The sequence below is a fragment of the Strix aluco genome, chromosome 2 (genome assembly GCF_031877795.1).
Source record: "Strix aluco isolate bStrAlu1 chromosome 2, bStrAlu1.hap1, whole genome shotgun sequence".
Classification (NCBI taxonomy): Eukaryota; Metazoa; Chordata; class Aves; order Strigiformes; family Strigidae; genus Strix; species Strix aluco.
The window spans coordinates 77,673,081-77,699,975 of NC_133932.1; the positions used below are offsets into that span (position 1 = coordinate 77,673,081).

The 26,895-nt window shown below is 38.8% G+C and overlaps 1 protein-coding gene across 1 annotated transcript in view; it reads left to right on the forward strand.

The window, feature by feature from the left end:
- The window catches only part of NALCN (sodium leak channel, non-selective), a 250,382-nt gene that overhangs the window by 198,211 nt on the left and 25,276 nt on the right, over positions 1–26,895 (forward strand). The window contains exons 19-29 of the mRNA XM_074815367.1: positions 2,774–2,847; positions 15,892–15,993; positions 16,433–16,502; positions 17,759–17,850; positions 18,016–18,138; positions 20,457–20,513; positions 20,888–21,008; positions 21,110–21,241; positions 23,013–23,180; positions 24,306–24,410; positions 25,104–25,210. Coding sequence (XP_074671468.1) covers positions 2,774–2,847; positions 15,892–15,993; positions 16,433–16,502; positions 17,759–17,850; positions 18,016–18,138; positions 20,457–20,513; positions 20,888–21,008; positions 21,110–21,241; positions 23,013–23,180; positions 24,306–24,410; positions 25,104–25,210 — 1,151 coding nt within the window. The remainder of the gene's footprint in view (positions 1–2,773; positions 2,848–15,891; positions 15,994–16,432; positions 16,503–17,758; positions 17,851–18,015; positions 18,139–20,456; positions 20,514–20,887; positions 21,009–21,109; positions 21,242–23,012; positions 23,181–24,305; positions 24,411–25,103; positions 25,211–26,895) is intronic.

Consider the following 26,895-nt stretch of genomic DNA (forward strand, 5'->3'; position numbering starts at 1 on the left):
TCCCCTGTCTCAGTGCCTCTGGACATGGGCTCCTTCCTACTGCTTCTCTTCACCTCTCTGGCTCCATCGATGTTGCACCTCTGGCTGTGCAGTGGCCAAATAACAGAGTGCAGCACTGTCCTTGCAAATCTCCAGCAGATGACTAGTGTGTTCACTAAAGTCTTCAAAAACAGCGGGTCAAACCGTTTCCAGCTGAGGCGCATAAGGGATTGAGCAGTATGCTTTTATGCAGAACATACACCACTGCCTCCTTCTTTGTTAGTCTTGTTACCTAGAGGGAGGATTCAGCAGCCCCTGGTAGACGAATGTGCCAGATCTAAGTAGCCCTTGACCTAGAACTGCAAGCAGCTTTTCTTGAGATGTTCTTCTTCCTTGCTGGCACTAGATGGTGTAACACTTGTCTTGGGAAGCACTAAATGTATCAGCACAAGTGCTCAGCCTCCCTGTAAAGTCTTTGAAAAGAAGTAGACTCCCTGTTCCTGCACGTTTCCTTGTTGACGACCAGGGTGAATTTCCCTGCTCGGGCCACACACTTAATGCCAAGGTGTTCTGACACCTCTTTTAAACACCAAAAAGAAGTGGTCTGTGCCAGATAGGAAGCTGTAGACAATTTCAGGAAAATTTATTCGCCTCAGCTTTTTTCACAAATCAGAGGAGCAAAAACTGGAAATTTGGAATGAAATTAATGCTACCTGTGTTTGAAATCTTTTCAGTTTCTAAGATGTTAACAAGCAAAGAATTGTTATTAGAAATAAATGGACATAACACATTAGTAGGTAGCACACTTTTTTTTCCCTGATGTTTGATGTAATTGCAATTATTCTAAAGCAATTATTTATAACAGGAAAAAACATCTGAAACAAAACAGCTGTTTTTCCATCTTCATTATTCCCATAAGTTTGATGTTCCTAGTTGAGCCCTAAAAAAATTATTAGCTAACACCTTGCAAAAGAATAGATACCACTGTGGCTTGGAGGTTTCTTTCTGCAATCCTGATAAGGGGAAAAATCAGTTATCTGGAATTGCATTGACATTAATTTCACTAACATTAGAAGAAAAAAAGATGTGAAAGAGTTGCCATTGCTTTCACCATTGTCAGTTATTTCTAAGTCCATAATAAGGTACCATGCTGATAAATCCACTAAACCTGTGCTGAGGTGCTGCAAATGAGTTAAAACCTACACATACATGTTTCAGTATATGAAATACTTACCCCTACACAATATTTAATATAATAGTATATCTCATATGGGGATTTTTAGTTTGTTTAGATGCTAACCATATCCAGGCAATGGAACAAGTTTTTGGTTAATATTCAATTATTCAACAATTCTGTTACTATATTTTTAGTCTTAACTGAAATTCCAATACCTTATTTTCCAAACTACATTCTGAAGTGTTCAATACTTTGTTTCAGCTTTCAAGTTGCAGTTTTTTAAGGAACCAACAGAATCTCAAAATAGTGGTGTTTTCAAATCAACTGTGTTCTTACTTCCACAAGCTGTACACAGATGGGTTAGGACTTGAGAAAGGTTAAAGGGGCCACACTTGAAAAGGTAAAGGTTAGGTAAGAGATTGTATGTTGCTGTTACAGGTGTGGCTTAAAAAGCAGTACCCATTTTATTAACAATAACCAGTCTAATTAACAAGTTTTAAGGTATTTTCTAGGCTTCTGTTCTTCTCCAAAATAAGACATCTTACTGTGAATCAGAGTAAATCTGAGTCTTGAGAGAAGTTCTAGGAAAATTATTTGTCAATGACTTTGGATTTCAGGTAGTGCTTTAGAAATCTATTACTTACATCCTTAGGTCAGACAGAGATCAATTAAACAAATCCAATATTTATAATAAATAGTTTTAAAGAAATATGCTTAAAGATTCCATTTCAGATTGATCAAAAACAGGGCACACATTGCTAGGAGTTCCCAAATCTCAACCATTTGTTTCAAGATAACGGTCTCCAAACAGTTGACAGAGTTAAGTCTTACAAGGTGCCAGAGGCTTTCTGTCCATCACAGGTGCAATTCCTCAGCTAAATTCTTCAGCTGTGATTCATTCCTTGATTTGCCATGTTTGTTAACCACTTGCGTAGGAATTAAGTGCTTGTTTTTTCATGTATCTCAGTCCGTTCATTTAATGTTCAGGAAGTCCTGTTCACAAGAATATGCCTAAAACATTATGACCAGGGGCAAGCACAAGCACATTTTGCTCACCACATTTTGCTCTACATTAGGGGGAAAAAATGGGACCTACTTTCATTTCACCTAGCTCTAGGCACTGAAATGATACATCTAAGCTTTGTTAGCTGGCTCTTCTGTATAGTCAAGGCATCTCCAGAGTATGATCCATCCTAGTCAAAATACAAAGTGAAGGAGGAGTAGCAAGGATTAAGACAAAGGTGCCACTTGGCCAACCAGAGAAGAAAAATCTAATAAAGGCAATAATATTACTGCTAATCAGTAAAACTTATCTGGTTCTTTCTACCTAGAACTAGCTAGGGATTGGGATAGGGAGGCCAAAAGCTGCAAGATAAGGCTAGGATCTTAGACATTCCTCAAGGAATTTGCTCTATGTGACCATTTTGATCTTTTCCACCATCCTTTTCCTGGAAAAGGACACCCATGCCACAGACTGTGAACAACAGCTTTATGATAGAAAACATTATGTGTTTGATTTTGCATACACGGAATCATAGTGTTTCATTGGTCTATCACATACATATACTATATTTTATGGCAATTAAAAGGTACACTGTCTTTTTCTTAATTTTATAGCTCCGTAAATCTGTTTTCAGCATCAGAGCAAGAAACCTGCTGGAAAAAGAGACAGCAATCAATAAAATTCTAAGGTAAGAGTCAGCAGTGATTTGATTTTGTTTTGACTATGATCTGTTTTCTCATAACCTTGTTTTTCATGAATGTTACTGTATGTATAATATTTATGATAGTGTATCCCTTTGTAGTACACCTATTGCCTTCATTATCAAAGATAAATTGCTCTTTTCTCTGGCTATATTATATGCTCGAACAGCAACAAGAAAGAGATTGTTCTTCTTTAGTATGTATTTGAATTCTGTGTCATGCAGAAAGATCATGTTTCAGCTTTTTTCACTTACTAACCAAAAAAAGTCTCTTCATTAGCAGTGTTATTTTGCCTAAAGAATTCCAGTCTAGTTCTTGCATATATATGCACATAAACATTCACAGGGGTTGTACACTAGAAAACAGACCACAACTAATTATATTCCAATTAGGAAATGTACAATGAAGAAGATTTCCAAACTGTGTCTTCCAGATTTCTTGAATGTTTTAATAATGATCACACATTTCGGTATTCCATATCAAGTAAGTACTCAGCACCATAAGTAAATAATGCAAGCCTCCAAGACCTATGCCTAAAATTACTGTATGGGTGACACCATGCTGCAGTTTTCCATGCCACTATTGGTTTTAGATTAGAAAGACTTATCATTGATGTAAGGCGCATTAACAATGCCAACAATTTTTAGATCATTCTTTTTTTCATATTTACATTCTCACCAGAGCAGGTGTATCTCAAGAATATTGTGAATGAGTGGTCCCAGATAAATGCCCAATATAAACAAGAACAACTGATCTGAGAAGTACAGCTGTGGGATTAGATTAAGTATGGCAGTGTTTTATGAGGAGCACTGCACTAGGAATTCAATGTGACTTCTGAATTACGAAGTTGCTTGAAAAGTGCCTAGCAATTACATGCCATTTGAGAAATACTACAGCTCTAGTTCTTTTTAATACTCTATAAGAATACAGCACTGGGAGAACTGTAGAAATTAATGTGAAACTTTATCTGTCTTTAAACCCATGGTAATGAAAACATGAACAATTACTAATTCAAATTAATGCTCTTTGTCAAAATATTGTCGAGAACTGTAACTACAAGACCATAAGTATTCCATTTTAACAAAACTTAGGACTCTATTTGTAAGCATTTCTTTCAGTTATGTGAATGTACCTTGATGTTACAGGCATTACTGTTACAGATAGGTAAGTGCAAGTCTCTTTGTCCTAATCAAAAAACATTTAAAAATATGGTTTAGATACAGGCTTCATGGCAGTGTTTCAGTAAAACATTTGTAATGAAATTCTGTGTTATATTACAACTGTGAAATGTTAGTGAGACCTCTTGGGTTACACAAATGTCAGTTTGTTTGACACGTTTCTTACACCATACCATAGAGAAAATACGTAGACAAAGAGAATACCCTACTTATTTAAAAAAAACCAAACACCTGTGACATCTGCTCCATTCTTTCTTACATAGAAGAAAATATTAAGTCCTGCAAATTGAAATTCAGAATTCTGATGAATTTTTCCATCAGAACAGAACTTTCTCCTTTTCAGGAGAAGTCTAAAGCAGAGTGGGAGGAGAATCCAAGCAAACGGTTTGGACTTCACTAAGAGATACCAGGAGAGAAACAGAAATCAGTCCTTTCAATTTCAATCCTGCTGAATTCCTCTTGGTCCTTTGCTGCTGCCAAAGTTTTGTATCTAGGAGGATTTCTCATCAGTTCACCTGAATTCCTCTGAAGAAATGTTTCAGAGGCAGAAGAAGGAAGTTTTCATTTACTAATCTATTAATTTATTTTAATTAATCTATTTAATCTATTTGTTTAATCTACATTTACTGTGCTTTCCCATCTAATTGCTGGGTCATCAGCAATGAACTTTTGAGGAACAGAGAGAAAAGGAGGGAACTTCTGTCAAGTAAGAAAAATGGGGAATCATACATCCTCTAATGCTCTCTCAGGATGTTTGTAAGTAATTTACAAAGAGGCAGTCTTATTCTCCTCCTGAGAAAAAGGAACAAATATTATTTATTGTTCCTTGTTACTGCCTCAAAATTGTTAAAGAGGCTGTGAACTGTGGCATCTCCAGTACATCTGTTCCAGCATAAGAAAATTGTGTTTGTGGTATATCTATCTGGTGGGCATGCTGAAAGAGAGCACTGCCAGTCTTGGGCCTGCTGGTCCTGAGCCCTGTCAGTGTTTCTGTGTTGATTCCAGTGTTGCCAGTGTTGATGCAGGGGAGTTTTAAAGAGAAAGGCAGTTCATACATTCAATCCTAGGTGCCTCACCTGCTCATCTAATGTTGCATTATGCAGCAAAATGGAGGTCTCAGGTCTCTTCATTTTCCTGCAACTTTCTTACTGTGCTCCAAAGGAACTATGTATTTTCTGAAAATCCTTGCTTGGAAGCTAACCTTCACCTTGCCCCCTTGAGATCTCGGTGCAGTTGGTCTTGGGAACAGAGTCAAGGATGTAGCAACTACTGTCTTGCATACTTTGACTCAGTTACTCAAGCATGTTCAAAGAAGGGCAACAAAGCTAGTGAAGGGTCTGGAGGACGTGTCTTATGAGGAGCAGCTGAGGGAACTGGGGTTGTTCAGTCTGGAGAAGAGGAGGCTGAGGGGAGACCTCATCACCCTCTACAGCTACCTGAAAGGAGCTTGCAGAGAGCTGGGGATGAGTCTCTTTAACCAAGTAACAAGCAATAGGACAAGAGGTAATGGCCTCAAGTTGCACCAGGGAAGGTTTAGACTGGATATTAGGAAGCATTTCTTTACAGAACGGGTTGTTAGGCGTTGGAATGGGCTGCCCAGGGCAGTGGTGGAGTCCCCATCCCTGGAGGTGTTTAAGAGCCGGGTTGACATAGCGCTTAGGGATATGGTGTAGTTGGGAACGGTCAGTGTTAGTTTAATGGTTGGACTAGATGATCTTCAAGGTCTTTTCCAACCTTGGTGATTCTGTGACTCTGACCGGTGATTTGAATCAGAGCTCTGTGCATTTGCACAGAGGGGCTTAACTATTCACATAAATCCATTCTGAGGTGGGGACTTCACCCTTCCAAGGAAAATGAAAGAAGATAAAAGTGAGTTACAGACAGTTAGAACTTTTTCAAAACACAATCACATTTACTAGTGCCTCTAAATTACAAACAGCTCCACTTCTTTCTGAAAATCATGGTGCATTTCCCTCAACAGCAATAACCACTTCTACAAATCCAGTTCTTCCTGTGTATTTTCAGTGTTTCCCACTTTTGTATCACTCTATCTTGGTGTGAGCACTGCTTTTCATCTTAAAAGCAAGTTTTGTGCCTGTGGTTCTTCTGACCCTCATTCCTGATGAATCATTATCTAAGAATGGGTGTCTAGTCCATTATTAGTCCCACTGGCTTTTTGAAGTAGAAAGCGTGGAGAAGGTTCAGGCGAAATGTTGTGTACAAACCAGTCCATTCTTTTCCATGCTGAGGATAAGCTGTAAACAGCACAGAGTGGGGGGGAAACTGAGCAAATTAAAATTAGTCTCACATAGTCCAAAATATAGTCAAAGTATCAGTAGTGCAGAACCTGATTCTGTGTCTGTCATGCTTCACAGAATGGTTGAGGTTGGAAGGGACCTCTGGAGGTCATCTGGCCCAACCTCCCTGCTCAAGCAGGGGCACACAGAGCCAGTTGCCCAGGACCATGTCCAGGCAGCTTTTGAAAAACTTCGAGGATGGAGACTCCATGACCTCTCTGGGCAACCTGCAGCAGTGTTTGGTCACCCTTGCATAAGGATTTATGCCCTTATTTTATAAAACACAAGGAATAACTTAAAAGTTCTCTGGTCTGTTGGTAAGAAAATGAAACTCACCAAAATCACAAAAATTCATTTTATTATAAAATATATATTGTGACAGTTTAGGAAACTTAGTATTTTTTAAATGGGCAGCTTTTTATTTGCTTTTCATTACAATTGATGCTATATTCAAAGTGTAAGCTGATGCTGGGGGTATGCAATAAGATTTTCACTGTTCTAGTCAAGATTTGTCTGATGTATTTACTGGGCCTGAGTGAATAAGATGGCTCATGCTTAAGTGGAACTTTCAGTTTCATAAACAGCTAATTGAGTGAAGTGCATTTTTCATATGTTTGAAACTGAGACTTCCATGAGTGCATCTTGGGGGAAAAAAAAAATAATTACTTGAATTAAGTATCCAGTTTTACTAATTTGGTAATATGCTAGAAGATAATTCAGACTGTGTTCATACAAATATTTCTGCAAAATACAGTGATATTTTTCTGAATACTAGAATGAGCAAGAAATAAGATTCTTTGTGCTTCTAGGAAAGTTATAAAGTTAATCTCTGAATAAATTCTCTCTGGACACTAATACATTAGTATAATACACCACCTCTCATAAAAGAATGAGCAAACATTTTCATTAGTTTGTGTTGAGGAGGCTCTCAAATAAGCGAAAAACAACCAAAGAATAGAAAAAAATTATTTCCCACACAACCAACTAACACTCCGCAAACACACAATGGCAGATTCGAATGTCCGTAAGAGGAGAACAAAACGATCCCACAAACTTGGTAGAGTTTAACGACAACCCAAAATGCTCTGTCACTCACCTGAAAAAAAAAAAAAAGAGGGTTCTCAACCTCAAGAAACTTCATAGGGCAGCATCCTGACCCATAGGAACCTCAAGGAGTTTTCTTGGGTGGCATCCTGACCCAAGGGGAGAGTCCTCAACCGCAGTGCAGTGCTCAAAATGGCTCCCCCAAGGTACTCCATCTATACCCAAGCCAAATCTGATCTGTAGTCAGTATTGGCTCCCATTGGCCAAGGGCCCCAAGTACCATAAAGTCCTGAGAACAAGGGCATAGAAAAAGAAGATCAATAGCTGCTACACTTCAGCAGCCAAGAAGCCCTATTTTCATCAGGTGGGTGCACCTGCCACAGTTTGTTCATCACAGGAACATAAGGCATATTTGTCAGAAGGGAACTTTGGAGGCCATGTTGTCCAACTGTCCACTTCAAATAAGGTCTATTACTATCCCTGGATCAGATCAGCTTTGCATCTTCCACCTGCTCTGGTTCCAGCACTGCATTAACCTACCCTTGAGAGAGAGTTTTCCTGATGCCCAGTCTGAAGCCTCCAAGACACTGTTTCTGGCCATTGCTCACTGCTCGGTCATCTCACAGTAACAAGTGTTTAACTCTATGGTTTAACCTCCTCTTCACCAAAGGAAAAAAGCCCAGCTCTCTAAAGTCTCCCTGGAGGTCATGTGTTGTAGGCCACTGACAGCTGGTACCTGCTCCTGTGTTTCAGCATCCCTTTTGAAGTACCCAAAAGTGCATCACAGGTGCAGTCTCTCCAGCTCTGAGTAGAGGAGGGGTAATAACTTCCCTCAGTCTGCTGGCTACACTCCTCCTTAATATAGTAGGAAGTTTGCCTTATTGATGGCAGGAACACATTCATCCAGTTATCATCCAAGTAACTCCATCCCATTCAGACCCAGTGCAAAATGTAACTCCCAGATTCTTTTCTCAGCCAGCCACTCCACAGTCTGCGTGGACGCATGGAGCTATTCTGCACCAGGTGTGAAACTTTGCACATTTCCTTGTCCAACTTCCTGAAGCCTTTGCTGACCCAGTCCTCAAGTTTATCAGGGTCCGTCTGGTTTAATGCTCTACCATTCAATGTGTCAAACACTGCTTTTCAGTTGTCCACATAGCCAGTTATTTCATCTTGAATATGGTGGCGATAGGGTTGAGTGTTTATGAGTAAGAATCAGGGGGAAGGCCAACAAGGCAGATATCATGGTGGGAGTCTGTTACAGACCACCCAACCAGGATGAAGAGACAGACAAAATAGTCTATAACCAGCTGGGAGAAGTCTCACAATCGCTGGCCCTTGTTCTCATGGGGGACTTCAACCTACCAGATGTCTGCTGGAAATACAATACAGCAGAGAAGAAACAGTCTAGGAGGTTCCTGGAGTGTGTGGAAGATAACTTCCTGACACATTTGGTGAGGGAACCAACTAGGGAAGGCACCCCACTGGACCTGTTGTTTGCAAACAGAGAAGGACTTGTGGGTGATGTGATGGTTGAAGGCGATTTTGGGCATAGCGATCATGAAATGCTAAGAGTTTTTGATTCTTGAAGAAGTAAGGAGGGGGCCAGCAGAACTGCTACCGTGAACTTCTGGAGGGCAGGCTTTGACGTGTTTAGGAGCCTGGTTGACAGAGTCCCTTGGGAGGCAGTCCTGAAGGGCAAAGGAGTCCAGAAAGGCTGGACATTCTTCAGGAAGGAAATCTTAAAGGTACAGGAGCAGGCTGTCCCTGTGTGCCAAAAGATATCCGTTGGGGAAGAAGACCAGCCTGGCTGAACAGAGAGCTTTGGCTGGAACTGAGGAAAAAAATGAATTTATGACCTTTGGAAGAAAGGGCAGGCAATTCAGGAGGACTGCAAGGATGTCGTGAGGTTATACAAGGAGAAAATTAGAAGGGCCAAAACCCAACTAGAACTTAATTTGGCTACTGCTGTAAAAGACAATAAAAAATGTTTCTATAAATACATTAGCAACAAAAGGAGGGCTAAGGAGAATCTCCATCCTTTATTGGATGCAGGAGGAAAACATAGTGACAAAGGATGAGGAACAGTTTGAGGTACTTAATGCCTTCTTTGCCTCAGTCATTAATAGTAAGACCAGTTGTTCTCTGGGTACCCAGCCCCCTGAGCTGGAAGACAGCAATGGAGAGCAGAACAAAGCCCCCATAATCCAAGAGGAAATGGTTAGCGACGTGTTACAGCACTTGGACACATACAAGTCTATGGGGCCGGATGGGATCCACCCAAGGGTACTGAGGGAGCTGGCAGAAGTGTTCACCAAGCCACTTGCCATCATCTATCAGCAGTGCTGGCTAACTGGGGAGGTCCCAGGTGACTGGAGGTTAACAAATGTGACACCCATCTACCAGAAGGGCCAGAAGGAGGATCTGGAGATCTACAGGCCTGTCAGTCTAAGCTCGGTGGCAGAGAAGGTTATAGAGCAGATCATCTTGAGTGCCATCACATGGCACGTACAGGACAACCAGGTGATCAGGCCCAGTCAGCATGAGTTTATGAAAGGCAGGTCCTGCTTGACTAGCCTGATCTTCTTCTATGACAAGGTGACCCACTTAGTGGATGAGGGAAGGCTGTGGATGTTGTCTATCTAGACTTTAGTAAAGCCTTTGACACCGTTTCCCACAGTGTTCTCCTGGAGAAACTGGCTGCTCCTGGCTTGAACAGGTGTACTCTTCACTGGATTAAAAACTGGCTGGATGGCCAGGCACCAAGAGTTGTGGTGAATGGAGTTAAATTTAGCTGGTGGCTGGTCACAAGTGGTGTTCCCCAGGGCTCAGTACTGGGGCCACTTCTGTGTAATATCTTTATCAGTGATCTGGACGAGGGGATCGAGTGTATCTTCAGTAAGTTTGCAGACGACACCAAGTTGGGCAGGAGTGTTGATATGCTTGAGGGTAGGAAGGCTCTACAGAGGGATCTGGACAGGCTGAATCGATGGGCCGAGGCCAACTGTATGAGGTTCAACAAGGCTCAGTGCCAGGTCCTGCACTCCAGTCACACAACCCTGTGCAATGCTACAGGCTTGGAGAAGAGTGGCTGGAAAGCTGCCCAGAGGAAAAGGATCTGGGGTTGTTAGTCAATAGCTGCCTGAATATGAGTCAGCAGTGTGCCCAGGTGGCATCCTGGCTTCTATCAGAAATAGTGTGGCCAGCAGGACTAGGAAAGTGATTGTCCCCCTGTACTCAGCACTGGTGAGGCCACACCTCGATGGCAGTGTTCAGTTTTGGGCCCCTCACTACAATAAAGACACTGAGGTGCTGGAGCATGTCCAAAGAAGGGCAGCAAAGCTGGTGAAGGGTCAAGTCTTATGAGGAGCAGCTGAGGGAACTGTGGTTGTTTAGCCTGGAGTCACCATCCCTAGAAGTATTTAAAAGACATGTAGATGTGGCACTTAGGCACATGGTTTAGTGGTGGACTTGGCAGTGTTAGGTTTACGGTTTGCCTTGATGATCCTAAGGGTCTTTTCCAACCTAAATGAGTCTATGATTCTGTGATCATAGAAGGCACACCTTTGGTATCCTTTATTAGAAATTTGCCTGCATTGAATAACTGACTTGCATTAGTCAGTTCTAAATCACTTACAAGTTTCTCTGTATATATTTTAAGTTTTCTCTCTTAGGAGTATGACTTCTTTCTTAATAACTGTGAGGCTTTGATACCATGCATTTCTCGGAACAAATATAGTTAAGCTCAGTTGATGATTGTTGTCATCAAGCACAAAATCCAGACTTAGTCACCACCTTCTTAAATCTCCACAAGTGTATGACATCGTTGGATATCACCTGCCTCCTGCAAAGACGAACAGAAATAAATACTGGAATGCACATATCCCTTGGTAAGAAGTTACTCTATTTTATGGGGTTTGTGCCAAGTGACCACCATGTTATAGATTGCTGTAAAGCATTGTTGTGAAGGAGAGTTAGTGGGCTGTGGAGTCTCCAACACTGCAGGTATGAAAAAGGAAATTAACCAAACATCAGCCCAGGATAGTTGTAGATATCATTGATCCTGCTTTGAGAGAAATGATAGACTATATGGCCTTTTAAGGTTCCTTCTTCTCCATTGTTTCTATTAATTCTTCTGTAATCCAAGGAAAGTAATTATTATATGAACATCTGGTAGACAAAAAACTGAAACAGAAAAGCCAAAACGACAATGAGAATATGAAATGGCTAAAGGAAAGAAAGTATGCTGCCATAGTTCAACAGACTGAGCAGACAATAAGGAAAATAAGTGACACTCTGTTTTTTCCTTTAGAGATATATGGAAGGGAACAAAAAAAAAACATGGAAAAGGAAAACCATGAATTGTCTAAGTTGCATTAATAATTCATTTCATTTCACCAGCCAAATTCAGATTTCTTTTAAAAATAGTGTATTTTTCCCAAAGAACAGTAGTGTAGCTGTGTTGAAAATGTGCATTTTGCTTGCTATTCAAACAGTGCCTTATTGAATTAAATTTATAAAATGAAAGAGAAAAACACTAGAACACCTATCAGGTGGATTCACCATGAATATTAGGATGTCACATTTAACAATATATTCCAAGTTAGATGGAAGTATAATGAGAGCATAAAAAGATTTAGTAAAGATAGAGAGTCACAGTGAAAACAGTGCTGAATGAGGCTGATAATTGAGTGTTTTACTGAAGTGTACCACACTGCTAAGACTTCAGTGTGAGTACATTTTCAGGGAGGACAAGATCAAAAGTACACAGTAATACGTGCAGTTGCTGCAGTTACTACATAAGTATTCACTCATTAAAATAATACAGAAAAGCAACAAATTGGTGAAATACTGGAATGCAAGAAGATGAGTAAACACTTGTTGCGGAAAGGATGCCAGTCCAAGCATGAGCCATATGCATACCCTCTGCAAGACACCTCGGAATATTCATTGAAGGTATAGTATTTTGAAGTATTGATCAAAGCATTTAACATTTTACATTAGCTCGAAGAATGTTACTTGGACACTCTGTTCATTACTTATTTTTCAGGGGTTCCAAAGCATGAAATAGTTGGAAGACTTCAGAAGTTTGGACCTCATAATTGTTCACAGGTAATACAAACTATGTGGTATCCCAATATTGTATTGTTCTATGTGGTCTTCACCTGTAGCCTGGCTTTCTGATAACCTACTGCATCGCATTTTCTTTTTCAGGGCTTTTTTTTCCATTTTTACTTTTCAAGGCAAATTTGGAGCATGTAGTTTGCAGCTGCTGGACTGTGTTCAGAGTTCTGCAAGGTGAGTACAAAATCCAGAAGCTTGACATATTTCTTGTCTCTTCTCCTTTGTTTCATAACTTCCTCATTCCTCCACAAGTGAACATGAACCTCTCTGATATTTCATAGAGGTGGTATAGGAAGATGGAAAGGACAATTTTAACTAAAAAAAGGTAATTTTGCCTGCGTTGTTTGAAGAAAGGTCAAAAGATTCTGACCAGCTACAGTTGCATGAAGATGTATCAAGTCAAGAAAACTTCTTTTTTTATCTCCAGTTTGCAAACCACATAGGAATGAATTTTTAACACTGTGGCACAGTGATTGTCCCAGGTGTGGGATTCACCTCCAGATTACCAGATCTTCCTGTGAGCTAAGGGATGACCTCTGTAATCTACTTGACAAAAGTCTAGTCAATACAGGCAGTGTAGCCCAGTGAGATCTGTAGCTGACTGCTTTGTCTTTAGATGGCCACTTTATGATTACTTGAATAGCTTCCAAACACCATTAATTAAATTAATTGACCAAGCATTCAATGAAGTTGTCCGTATATGGACATCTAGTAATGTATGAGATGCCACAGGATGTCCTCTTGAGGATGGCAGGTAATAGAGAAATTTGTAGGGGATGCACAGGGGACCTGAAGCAGCACCTGGAAACAAGGCAAAATACTCCCAAGTCATGGCAGGTGGCACTGGCCACCTCTCTACAACCAATTTAATTGAGTCCTACATCTCCACTGAGTATGAGGGAAGCCTGGACACATGGCTCACATCTAGGCACTGGGAGTAAGCACATAAGTGTAAGTGTCTATAATAAGAAAACAAATCCTATTGTAGACTTTGAAATTGACAACTGTTCAATTCTGAAAACTTCATGGTGCCTGCCTGTTTTTTCAGAAGTCCCCAAAGATCTGCAACTCTAGGTGTCTAAACAGCTGAAAAATATACAGATCCTGAGTCAAAAGGGTAACAAAGCATACCCTTTACTAAGAGTTAATACAAGGAAGATTAAGGCACTAATTCCCATCAAGTGGAGAATGCCAGGAGAGAGGCTGTCAAAAGTAGCTACAGCCTTTTCAGCACAGCATTTTTTCACTGAAAATACAAGTTTCTTTGCAGTTACTTGATAAAAATTTCTGATCTCTGTGTTATACAACTGGCATTTCATTATTTCTCTGTTGACTTCAATAGGAGCTGCAGAGCTTCCAGAGTTATTGAAAATGAGGCAATGGATATAAATTCTAAATATGGATTTAGGGAAACCTAACTTAGACAGAGATCATAGACAATCCTAACAGTCTTTCTACAGGTGTTACCCTTTATGCATACCCATTCTGTATAATGTATGGCTAAATGTATTTTGTTATACCATTAATAATCAAATAAGCCATCTTGTTCATTAGTCAGGTAAAGAATTTATTGTTTGAGCGTTTGATGTTCTCTTTTATTATGGACACTAAGAGTTTATGTAACTTGGTATTCAAGTAATGTATGTACAAGGACATGAAAAGTTTATGTGCAAGTCACTTTTTGATGTCAGGAAAATAATTTTTGGCTGTTAAAAGCAAAGCACAATGATTTATATTTACAGGAAAAAAAGGTAAGTTACCCACTTTGTCACAGCAAGAAGCCTCTATACAGAAGTCAGGCCCCACAACTTTCCATTGTCTCTGCTGGGAAAAAACGGATTGTCATTTTAATTGAGTTAGGTAGGTATTTTTAGGAAATAATTTTTATCTGGGTTTTTTTTTTGTTTTTTACAAGAAAATTGCAGAGGTATTCAAATGATATCTCTGTTGTCTTCTGATAGTGTTCTGTAGTCTCATCCTTCATAATATAATGCTTAAAATCCATTGGTATTAAAATGTTAACGACTTGGCTGAGATGAGCTGTGTCTTATAAGACATACAGTAATTTTCTTAAATGGCATGATGCTTCAGTTCAGTGTAGTGTAGCCTAATGCCTTTTATAACAAGTGTAGCACATTCACAATCATATGATTGTCAGTGATGACACTGACAGACATTCTAAACTTCTCATTTTTGTTCCAGATCTCACTTTGGATCCCTACTCATATCATTTATGTGTTTAAATCCAAAAGAAGAAGAAATAGTGGAGAAGAGTGAAAAATAAAGTCACAGTCAGGAAAGAACATGCCTGGGACACATTTTGCCATCAAGCATGATCATCCCATGCTGTCAAGGACAGCCTTTATCTAAGCCTTACAGTAGACTGGTGAATAGAGTGGTTACTCCAGTAGCATGTAGTTTTTTTCATGTTTTCAAAAAAAATGGAGATTCAGTTCATTAAAAAGATAAAATATTACCAGCTGGGTGTTGTGTTTCTCTGAATGATTGTGTAACACAAAAAGAGCAATAAGGCATGCACTGTGTAAATCTAAAATTGCAGCATTCATGGAAAGTTAAAATATTTTTCTAATGTTGAAATTCCATTTCTCAGCCATTGGAAGATTTATGTGAGTTCTTTTAGTGGAAAACTCTCTTTTTCTTAAGCAAGTCCATTTCATTGTATCCATCAAAATAAAGATATACATGCTCTGTTTAGCTGTATCACACTTACTAACCAACAAATACTCATTTCTGCTAAAATGTGTAAAGTGTAAGAAGTGTTAACCAAAATTTAGCAAAAGCAAAATGAAACAAATGAGCAAACAAGTGAAAAAATCCACACAGCAAAATTCTGCAAGTTCAGTGCATTCCCAGAGAGCAGACATTGCACATGACAGGATATCAGCAATGTGAAGCTTTTAATTTCAAACTATATATGTTCCTAGTTATGTAGAAGAACGCTCAAAGGTATGTTGTAAGTCTTGAGTGTGTACATAAATATTTTGCCACGTACAGCCCTGAAAGGGAGCTGCCCTAAAATGACAGCTGTACTTGTATTGTTCCCTTCTTTATTGCTGAGAAGTTGGTTTTACTGATTAGTGCATTGCTTAACCGTTTTCACACTTCGTGAAGTCTTGACGGACCATAAATTCTACAGCAAAATGAAAAAAAATCAAAGATGGCCCTTGCTAAGGCATGGAGAAGGTTCATCAGGTGAGCAGTTATGTTGCAGAGTAGGGACCATTACCTTGGAAATATGTTTTGTTACTGTCTGTTAAGCTGTGCACTTGCTTCCCAGAAGGCCAAGCTGACTTGTCGAAACATGCTACCTCCGACATTATCATTTAAACTGAAAACTCTGTGTCATCATGATTATATTTCTTCACAGGGCCTGCACTAGACAACGAATGCTGAGTGGATCCTTTGAGGGGCAGCCTGCAAAGGAAAGGTCAATACTTAGTGTCCAGCATCATATACGACAAGAACGCAGGTAAACATGGAGAGAAAGGATGGTTTAAAAATATTCTTAAAATAAAGGTGATGAAAAGACTTACATTTGAGCAATACCTAACGTGTGAAAAACTGAAATTACTTACTTGTACAAAGAACTGAATTCTACATTCTTCTTTGTAACCATAATGAAATTCATAGTACTGTATAAATGGAAAAAAATGCCTTTTTATATCAAATGTCATTTCCTTTGCCGACTACAAAGCTATCAATTTAAAGATCAGAAGGAAAGAAATTGGCTTATGTTAGACCAGATTGAAAACAATTGAAGAACATATAAGCTTCTGATGTTTGTGAGAGAAAAATGATAAGAATTTGAAATACTGGGTGGCTGGAGAGCAGTGCTTTATAATGGCCATCCTATAAAGGTCAAAATTTCATCTTGAGATTTATCATTAAATTGATTATGATTGTTTCAGGTCACTGAGACATGGTTCCAACAGCCAGCGAATCAGCAGAGGAAAATCTCTTGAAACGTTAACTCAAGATGTAAGTCCTCATAGAAATGATGGCTTCAGTTTGAGAATATAAGAAACATGTACTATCTAATAAATTATTATGTAGGACTAACGTATATTTATGATCTTGTTTACAACTTCTCTTGTGAAATCTTGAAAGGAAATCATAAAACAAAGACTGTAACTGCATCAGAATTATCCTCAAAATAATTGACATTGTTATTTCACTGATAGACTTACTTGTTTTGAAACACTTGCTGAGATAGATTCACTGGAGCTGTAGACACTACATTAGGAACACAACAATTGCTACCCAGGACACCTTAAAAAGCCTTACTCTGGAATTACACAAATTACTCAGGCTGGTAAAACAGCACTTCAAAATTTCTGATGGAAGATTAACAGTGTTTTTCAAACACCAGAACCATCAGACAAAAGGACAAAGACTGAAAGGGAGAATAGTAATCACAGATTTCACTGTGGTATAGTGTGATGCAGTTAAGTGCATTTTCACTTCTGCAAATTCATAATGATATTTGGTGGATCTCTATGACTATGAAAATTCAAGGGGCAATGTTAATCCCTCCATTTCCAAACTCTGGCAGTCATTTTCTAGATGTGCTTCATACTTAAAAACAACTGCATAAGAAGTAGTTAATGAATTATCCTGCATGGTGGTAGAAAGAAACTGTAGGTAACTAATCTTTTAAAGCAGATGTGGCTTTGCTTGTGTCCAATAGTAAACATTACCCCTCCAGGAGTGCTCCAAAGACTTACTTAACTCTGAATAGTAATGCTGATTGTACCCTCCACTGGATGAGCTCAGACAACATTCTCTTCTCCCTCCCTGCGCTCAGTAGTCACTACCTGTATGTTCTGCACAACTCACTGCCTGGCAGCACATGCAGCAGGCTTGAGAAGTTGAAAGGATGTCTAAAGCCTTTTCTTTCCTAGTCTTTGCCCTTAGTAACTTTGATGGTATTCCTTCCAGTTCAGAGAGATTGGCTGAGTTTACAGGACCTTTGCTTTTAAAGTTCAAAGTTGCATTGGATGGGACTTCACGCATTAAATTAAAACTGAAAATAACCTTCATGAAAATAAGCAGCTTTGTGCTGTACATAGAAAATACTGTACAATTGGCTTGACTAAGTTGATGTGCAGTGCATTTGGAAATAAAGATTTTGCATTTGAATCTTTCCATGTAAAATACCATATCTTGCTTTCATCTGAAATATTAAAAAACAACAACCCACAGACCTCATTTAAAAGGAATCATTTTGCTTCTAGCACTCCAACACAGTGAGATACAGAAATGCACAGAGAGAAGACAGTGAGATAAAGATGATCCAAGAAAAAAAAGAACAAGCTGAAATGAAAAGGTATTTAGAAATCAAAAGTCTGAGTGCACATTTTTCTGTACTGAGTATTCTGTGTATGAAGTAAAAAGTATTGAGAGTCATGATGAAGAAAGAACAAAGTGTAAGGGATATTTTTGCCAGGTACAATACATATTACTTAATAATTTATGTTCTGTCTTTCAAAAGGAAAGTCCAGGAAGAGGAGCTGCGAGAGAATCATCCCTATTTTGATAAACCACTTTTCATAGTTGGTCGTGAGCACAGATTCAGGAATTTCTGCCGAGTGGTGGTACGAGCTCGCTTTAATGCGTAAGTTTATTCCATATCAACAATTGGCTCAACAAGCATTTACTTTCATGTCCTCAGAAGTCTGGGTCTAACTTTTATTTTGAAAGGAAAACTGCATATAATGTGGTCACCATGCGAGCTGGCAGTCAGTTGCCTATGGTGTAGTCTTGCTGTTGGAAGAAAGGAAGCAATAAAATGCTGTGTAAGGGCAGACACATTTGAGCAGGCTGCGATGACGAGATGGGACAAGACTGTGGGGAAACTGCAGGTGTGAACTGAGGGGAAAGGGTAATGTTTTATACCCCATTTTTAGACCTTGGGGAAACAGTTTGCTATTCCCTTCCTATTCCTCATCATAAGGCAGGAAGTCTTTATACACCAACAGTTACCCAAAGAATAGAAAAAGGTAAAGAGAAGTGAATCCCACCAGTGCTCACCTGAAGACTCCTTAGCCCATAATTAGAAACCAGAATGGGATGAGGAGGTGTTCAGCTGTGAGAGATAAAAGGAGAAAAGCTGACACCAGGTGAAAACCAGGAAGACTCAGTAAGTAACCTGTAGGTGTATGCGAGTGTGGCAGATACTGTGTACAAGCAGCTTGATATAATCTTACAGCTCTTCTTTTAAACCTCTGTCTATAGCTGGCACCCTAATTTTGGAGGTTTAATGCTTGTCACCTTGCAGACAGGCAGTGTAAGACAGAAGATATCTCAAGGCTATTAGCTAGGCACTTGGAAGACCTGGTTTCAGCACCTGCTTTACTGTTGGTTTTCTCTGTGCCCTTCAACAGATTACTTCTAGGTAGAATGAGAGGAAGCTTAGATACTCAGTTTTACAATACCCATATTTAAGTGTTCTGCCACCTATGTAGAAGCACATCCTTGAGTTAGGTGCCTGCTTTTCTATGCAACTGCTAACTTGATTGCAGTTCACTGGTCCATGAAGCAGCTGCAAATTAAAACAGCAAAACAAAACACACAAACATGCATTCCAATCCACTTGTCAAATACATGTCAGCACCTCTTAGCATTGTGGAGTGCCTGAGGGTAACAGGATATTTATATTATCAACAGTTTAATTAAAATGTTTGCAATTATAAGAGTAAACTGATTTTGTTAAATAGTCATTTTTTTTTCATATATTTAAATCCTACCTACTTTATTCATTGTCCCACCCTGATTGCCAAGTAAGATATCCTAGATATCTTTTTCAAACTGGTAGGATACATATTTTCTTCTAGTAAGAAAGACTGAAGAATTGCACTATACACAATGTGGGGAAGAAATATGAGCTTAAGACAGAGAAGTCACTAGATTCAGTGGGATGGCACCAAAAGGAGTATATTCTGTATACTGACTGGTGTAAGTGGGTGAACCTGCCTCGTGGAAGATGCTTCTTGTTCTTGTATGCATCCTGCGTTCTTGTAATTCATAACCATGAAATCTCTTCTGGTGGTAATGCCTCGTCAGGTCAGTCCATTTTTCACTTTAAGCTCAGCAAGGAAGTGATGACAATTTCACATCCCAATGGCTAGATCCCTCACATGGAATATAGGATACCTCAGTGCAGATCCTGTCTTGGCATGGCTTGCTACAAGGATTTGAAAGATAAGTAAAAAGTGCCCCTAACCACTGGGGCAGGGGAGGCTTCTTGGATAGGGTTCTTGTAGCTTCTCCCGCTGAAGCCATTCTGCTTTGAATAAAAAGGCTAAATAATTGCTGGAGTACAAATTTAACTCATGTCGCCTAGATATGTGCTTATTACTTATAGAGTGGTTCTCACTCTCTCTGGCTGCCTAATGGGTGTTTGGATGTGGTAGGTGAAGTACAGCAATTTCATAGGAAAATTCAGATATGGAGAATCTAAAAATATTCATCTGAAAATGATTGGGGAAGTAATAAAAGAAATAGGGCTTGTGGAAGGATTTTTTTGTGCCAGCTGAGGGTATGGTCCAAGAGATTTTGAAGCAAAAGGAAGGAACTCCCAAGGAAGCACTTGCGAACATAAAATTTAGTAGCAGGTTGTCCCCACCCCATCCCCAAGCAAAATACAAAATTAAGTCCTTGCTTACAAAAGCAAGACCCAAAAAACTAGCAGTTTAAAGAATCATTAGAGGAATTACAGGTAGGCCATGAATTAAAGTGATACTGGCTGTGTTGATAATGTGACTAAAATAGCACAGAATTAAGTGAAACTTTTACAGACATTTTAAAATAATCCAAGATAAAATGTAGCCTTGATTTTGGATATAAATTACTTTGAGGTGATGGATGCATGGTATAATTATAATACTGGCTAAAATAAGATGCAAATGACTGTATCTTTTCTTCTTTTTATAGTTCTAAAACAGATCCTGTTACTGGAGCTGTGAAAAATACCAAATACCATCAGCTTTAGTAAGCACTGTAAAAGTAACTTTGCTTGGTCACATAAGCCTGCAGTATAAGTGTGTGAGTGCACACATGCATGTATGTGTGTATGTGTGCATGCACGTGTGTATTTCTTTTTTTCCCAGAAAAGGTTTTTCTTTCCATCAAATTGTTTGGGGAGGAGGATGAATAGGAAGAGGATGTTTTTATCAAACTTTTCTTCTTCACTTGCATGTAACTTCTCTAGTTTTACTACGCATTTCTGAAATACTGAAATATTTGACACTCCTCAGCTTACTTTATTCTTCATAGGAAAGAACTTAACTGTAGTGTAGACACAGTACAAGTGACACAGCACTCTTGGCATTTCTGTAATGGCTATCCTTATGTGTTGTTCACAGTGACTTGCTGGGTTTGGTTACTTACCTGGACTGGGTCATGATCATTGTTACTATATGCTCCTGCATTTCCATGATGTTCGAATCCCCCTTCAGAAGAGTCATGCATGCTCCAACCCTCCAGGTACTGTCACTGAATCATTTTACATTTAATGAAGCACAGTCACCTTGGTTTTCTCCACCACCTATTCTTAAATTATGACTGTTCTCTGTTTTGATTTTCAGATTGCTGAATATGTTTTTGTAATATTCATGAGCATTGAGCTTAATCTGAAGATTATGGCAGATGGCTTGTTTTTTACACCAACAGCTGTGATTAGGGACTTTGGAGGAGTTATGGACATATTTATATATCTTGTAAGTTTTTATATTTATGGGAGGTTTCTGTAGAGCTCTTATTTTTGATATCTTTGGATATATAAATATTTGGGAATGTTAAAAGTTTGGCTGTGCACCCTGGTGCAAATGCAGTAGTGTAATATGTGTGCAGACACCACTGTTTTCATGTGCAGTCCTGTCAGTTAGGTGTACAAATACTTGTTTAGACATCTAAAAATGTACTGACATGTGATAAGCACCAGGCAATTTAGTATGGGGCTGTTGTATGGCCCCTTTTAATTGTTTATTACAGGTTTTAAGTATCAGATCTCATTTCATTTCAAAGTAAGCTCGAGATCTCTGACCTCGCTTCAGCATTTTTATGTAGGAGAATCTTTCTGTCTCTTAGCCGTCCCTTGCTTCCTCCCCTCTTGACAGTTCTCCTGCTTTCTAGAGAGCATTTCAAAAGCCTCTGCCATTTGACAGAAGGGCATGTCCTTGGTGGTGGTGTTGCTATAGCAGAAAGAGAGCAAAACAGTATCTCTATATTCCATACCTATCAGTAGTGATTCTCAGGAAAAAAATGTTCTACTGTTTTCTTTGTCCCCTGGAAATTTCTTGCATTGCATTCAAATACAAGAGAAGGGTGTCTATTTACTCTTCACATATGACAACAAACACCACAGAATGTGTCAGAAACAGTGCTCAGTATAATACAGTATGAAATATTTTCTAACTGAAGAAATTACTAAGCAAAATGGCTTTGATGGATTTAGATTAAATCTTTCAGAGATTAGTCCACCAGACAGATGTGCTGCATAAAATTTGTCACGATCAATTTGTATCAAAGATTCCTTTGTTAGCATAAATAAGAACATGCATACTTATACAAAACTCCTACTGTAGTATGCATAATCAGTATGTGCATTAGTTTCTTGAAATCCCTTTGAACCCCTCTGCTTGTCTGAAGGAATATTTAGATGGTGTGGCTTGAATATTCCAAATGTGCCTGTGGTGGTCTTAAAAGAATATGAAAGTCAGAAGCACTGTCAAATCTTTTTGTTTTAGTGGGGTGGCTGTCTTTACCACTGTATCTTTTAACAAATCATACTATGTTGTAAAACATTGGTGATATCAGCTTGATCCTCCATTTTTTGTGCACTTAACACTTAGTAACACTCCACCTCTGTCCCCCTCTAATAACATTGGGTTTATAACTACTTTTTAAAAAATAGGAAGTCATTAACAGACCTTATAATCAATAATGATCTGTCAGAGATTGTTCAAGCTACAAGACACAACTATGCTGTTTGAAAACACTTCAAATGCATAATATTTGTGTGATAAAACCACATGGTGACAAAACTACTTGCACCTGTAACAAAGTGGAAGGAAGAACTGGCAAGGAAACTATTAAAGGACTTTCCAGGTGAGGATAACTCAGTTTCAGGATAGAATCTCTGTTTGAAAGGAGAAGGGGGGAGAGAGATGATGCTGCCTGCTCCAAGAATGTAGTTCATGTCCCTGCTCTGAATCAGCCAATTTGATTTCTTCTTTTGGAACTGTTCCATCTGCTGAAAAGAATAAAATAGATTTTGAGTCAAAGGGGAAGATGATGCCCATTAGTTAGGACAATCAGCCAGGGCACAGGAGATCCAAGTCCTTTTTCTAACTTAGGCTTTTTTTGCCTTAATCTTCCCTTTAATTTTAAGGAAGAGAGGTGTTTATTGATCTTCTGTGCTGTGTCTATGTCAAGTAAGACATTGTAAGCCTAATCCTTCTTTGCCTTTTCCTGCCCTGTCTCCTCAAGGTGAGTTTGATATTCCTGTGCTGGATGCCTCAGAACGTCCCTGCCAAATCCGGAGCTCAGCTCTTAATGGTACTCCGCTGCCTCCGACCTCTTCGAATTTTCAAACTGGTCCCTCAGATGAGGAAAGTGGTGCGAGAGCTGTTTAGTGGCTTCAAGGAAATCTTTTTGGTATGTGCCAGTTATTTTGTTCTTGTTGTTAAAAACGTATGGAGGAGTAATAAGATGCCATTTTGCTATAATATATATGTTTTCTAATCTCTTCTCCATTGTTGTCTGTTTACTTTTAATTGTAGCTACCACTGCAGATGACCACAGAACAGGTTAAAAATTAGGAACATAAGTAACTCGTTTACATTTATACTGAATAAAGCTGCTGTAATAATTCTTTTATAACTTGTATTATTCATTCAGCATATACTCGGCCATAATTACATAGGAGCACTACTGAAATAAAATCTACCCCTTATTCACACTTCTAGTTGGGGAAGGAAGATGCAAAGTAGGGTATGGCAGCTATGCAAGAGCAAAAGTAAACCTGGCTTCCAAGCTGAAGGTCTTTACCTCCAAATTCTTTGAGAGGTAACCAGAGACAATACAGTTGTTCATCACAGATCTGGATCTCATTGTTATGTCATTATTATTATGATCATGATTATGCACTTATAGTAATCATAACAATAATGGAGTCTGTTATTGCTTGATCAGAACCTAATCTGTTGTCTTGGGACCCTGTGTGATATTTGTCACCCTAAACAACAGTTAAGCTAAAACTATCAAATATTTCCAAACAGTAATAGAGCAAGGACAAAAAGTATAAAGCTAGTTAGCATTTCATAGATACTGTATTCTATTAAAGATATTTACATCATAATCTGCTCATGTATGTCTTTATTGTAGCTATCCTGGAATTAAATATCTAACATGGCTTAATCAGATGATTAATTAGTAAAGCCTGATTCAGCAAAACAGAAGCAGCACATACTTAAGTACTTGAAGAGTTCTTTTTAAAGTGAAGGGCAGTTCTTATGTGTACAGAATTTAGCAAGGTGGTAACTGAGTGCAAGGAAGCTTTGATCCTTATCTACAATTCTTAGATGCCACATTAGTAATAATACCAATAATAACACAGCACCTGGTTAGTGGACCAGAATCTGAAGTAACATGTGTGTCATGAAAGCCATATCTCCAGCTTTATGCAACAAAACAATCCTCCCTGCAGTTCATGGAAGGATATGACCCCCTTTTTCAAGTCCGCAGGAGGAGAACTTGACAAGTCTAACTTCATCTTTACAGGTTTCTATTCTTTTGCTGACATTAATGCTTGTTTTCGCAAGCTTTGGAGTGCAGCTGTTTGCTGGAAAACTGGCTAAATGCAATGATCCACACATCATCTCTAGGGTAGGAACTGCTTTTCTGCTTCAAAATAATAGTATGTTGTGCCATTTCTTCCTGCTGGGGAAAGAAAGTGGGGCAATCAGAGCTATCATATGAGAGATGGAGATCTTGGGCACTTTGCGTGTTCAGAAGCAGGATGATGGAGGGAAGGGTAATAATGGAATGAGTGAATGAGGGTAAGGCTGGGTTTTCATGTAAAAAAGTTAAGCAGGTCCAAATATTGTGGACTGTCTAAAAAAGTTGTCAAATTCCTGCCAGATTATCTGCAAAGGAGTGGATGTCAAATGGAATTAACTATGGAAAATGTCACCTTTGCATTCCAACATCAGCAGCTAAAAACCAGGTTAGGCTGCTAAACAAAAGCACTGGAATACTATGTAGATTACATAGAGAAAGATAGCTGTGTTTCTTATTCCATTTGGAGTGATCGTCATCATCTAAAGAGGTGAAAGGCTAGATAGTCTTGCAAAATTAAAAGCACTCTCAGTCCTGGAAGGAGAAGGGTTTCTTGAACCTTCCTAAAATGCATTTTTCATTTGGGTAAAGGTCCATGACGATTAATCCCAGACTTGTAAATAACCCTTCATTTCTGTTTACATTGCTTCCCTATCATGACAAGTGTGCTGTCTATACTGGCATTTTGGCATCTCTCATAGGCCACTGTATAATCTCAGGCTGTGGTTTATTTCACTATAGGAAGATTGTCATGGCATCTTCAGAATAAATGTAAGTGTTTCCAAAAATCTCAATTTAAAGTTAAGACCTGGAGAGAAAAAGCCTGGATTTTGGGTTCCGCGAGTCTGGTGAGTTGCTACATGTTGGCCTGTCTTTCTTCAAAAACTCAGCTGTTGATGTAGAAAATGGCTGAAATCTCATGGCATTAAACTACTGATGGAGGGTTTTAATTGTAAATCAAATGATATTAAAGGTAAAAATTCTGGTATATTTAATAAAAAGTCAGATATATGAAACTTTTCCAGACTTAACCTGCTGTTCTATTCATAAAGCAGAAAGGAAAAAAATGCCTGTAGGTACTGAACCTAGATAGGAATTACGTGTGATTATTATTACAGTGGGAGTTATTGTCTTGAACCAAGATTATCACTTAATTGTTCTTTAGCACTATTATGAAGACATCCTGAGAGCCATACATCAACAACAGAGCCTAAGAATAAATAGGAAAAGACAGGAAGAAAACCAAATGGAAATCAACCTGCCTACAACTACCCATAAAAAAAATTCAGCAAGTCATGCCTAAAACCAGCCTTTCTCTTCTATGGCCATCAACCATGCTAGCTAGCAGCTTCTTTCTGTTTCCAGTGCAATCCTTGTGGTCTATTGGTGCAGTAGTGCAGTAAAAATTATTTAAGAGCTAACGTTATGTTTATGACTAGTATTCTGATAAAGCCCGTTTAATGTTTCCCAACACCTGAACAGGAAAAAAATGCTCTTTTTAATTGTTTACATTTTTATGTAGGTTGGCATTTTGCAAAATCAGCTTAACAGCCACAATTATTTTAATTGACTATGTGTGTGGATAAAGAATGTACCAGCAGTGGTAGATTTGGAGCCATCCTACACTAATGAAATAATATGCTGTGATTTGAACAGTCAGTGAAACTCTGACATCTGCAGAAGTCTTTGTTTCTGTATGCTTCAGAAATTCTTCCTTAAATAAGCAAATTCAATCCTCTTCAGCTTGATCCAGAAATAAGCAAAAACTGTCTTAATCAGCATAACTGTAAACTTCGGGGAATGTTTTGTTATTGCAGAAAAATGTTTTATGGCAAGGACATTTATACCACCTGTTGGTTGTGTCAGGCCAGATTTTCAAAAGCCAGATGGCGGTATAAGGACTGCATTTAAAAGAAATACCTGAGAGCTCTCTTTTTCACTGCGTGGGTGGATTTTCAGAAGTACCAAACAATAATTCTTCTGGAATACAACTATTTACCTTATAAACTGTTGAAAATTAATTGGGATCCTTGGGTTACCTGTCTCAGATTGTAGAGCCAGAACAATGTGCTAACCTAGCCCAAAGAGAGTGCTTTTAACGTTCAACTGGAAGCATCCTCTCAAATCTCAACTGATACAAAAGGTCAGAGCATATGGTACAGGAAAGCCAAGAAGATGTGATGCCCTCTCAGTAAGTTTTGATTTTGATCATCAGTTCCTGATGATAATGAAATAAAAGAACAGCATTTTCTAAACAATCTTGCTGACTTTGGAGTCAGAATCATTTATGTGGGTTTAAGGCTGGTCTCCAGGTAAATTTATTTTAGAATCTAGCCAATGCCATCAGATCAATTTTTTCATGAATGCTGTATTTTGCTAATTTCATTGACAAAACCACTAAAATGCAGCAACGTGTTACAAGCTTTATTACAGTGAATCAGATTCTGAGTAAGAAAATATACATAGGAATCAAAAAAAATAGGCTGTACGTATTTATTGCTGTTGATATTGTTTTCTCATTCTTGAGACAGAA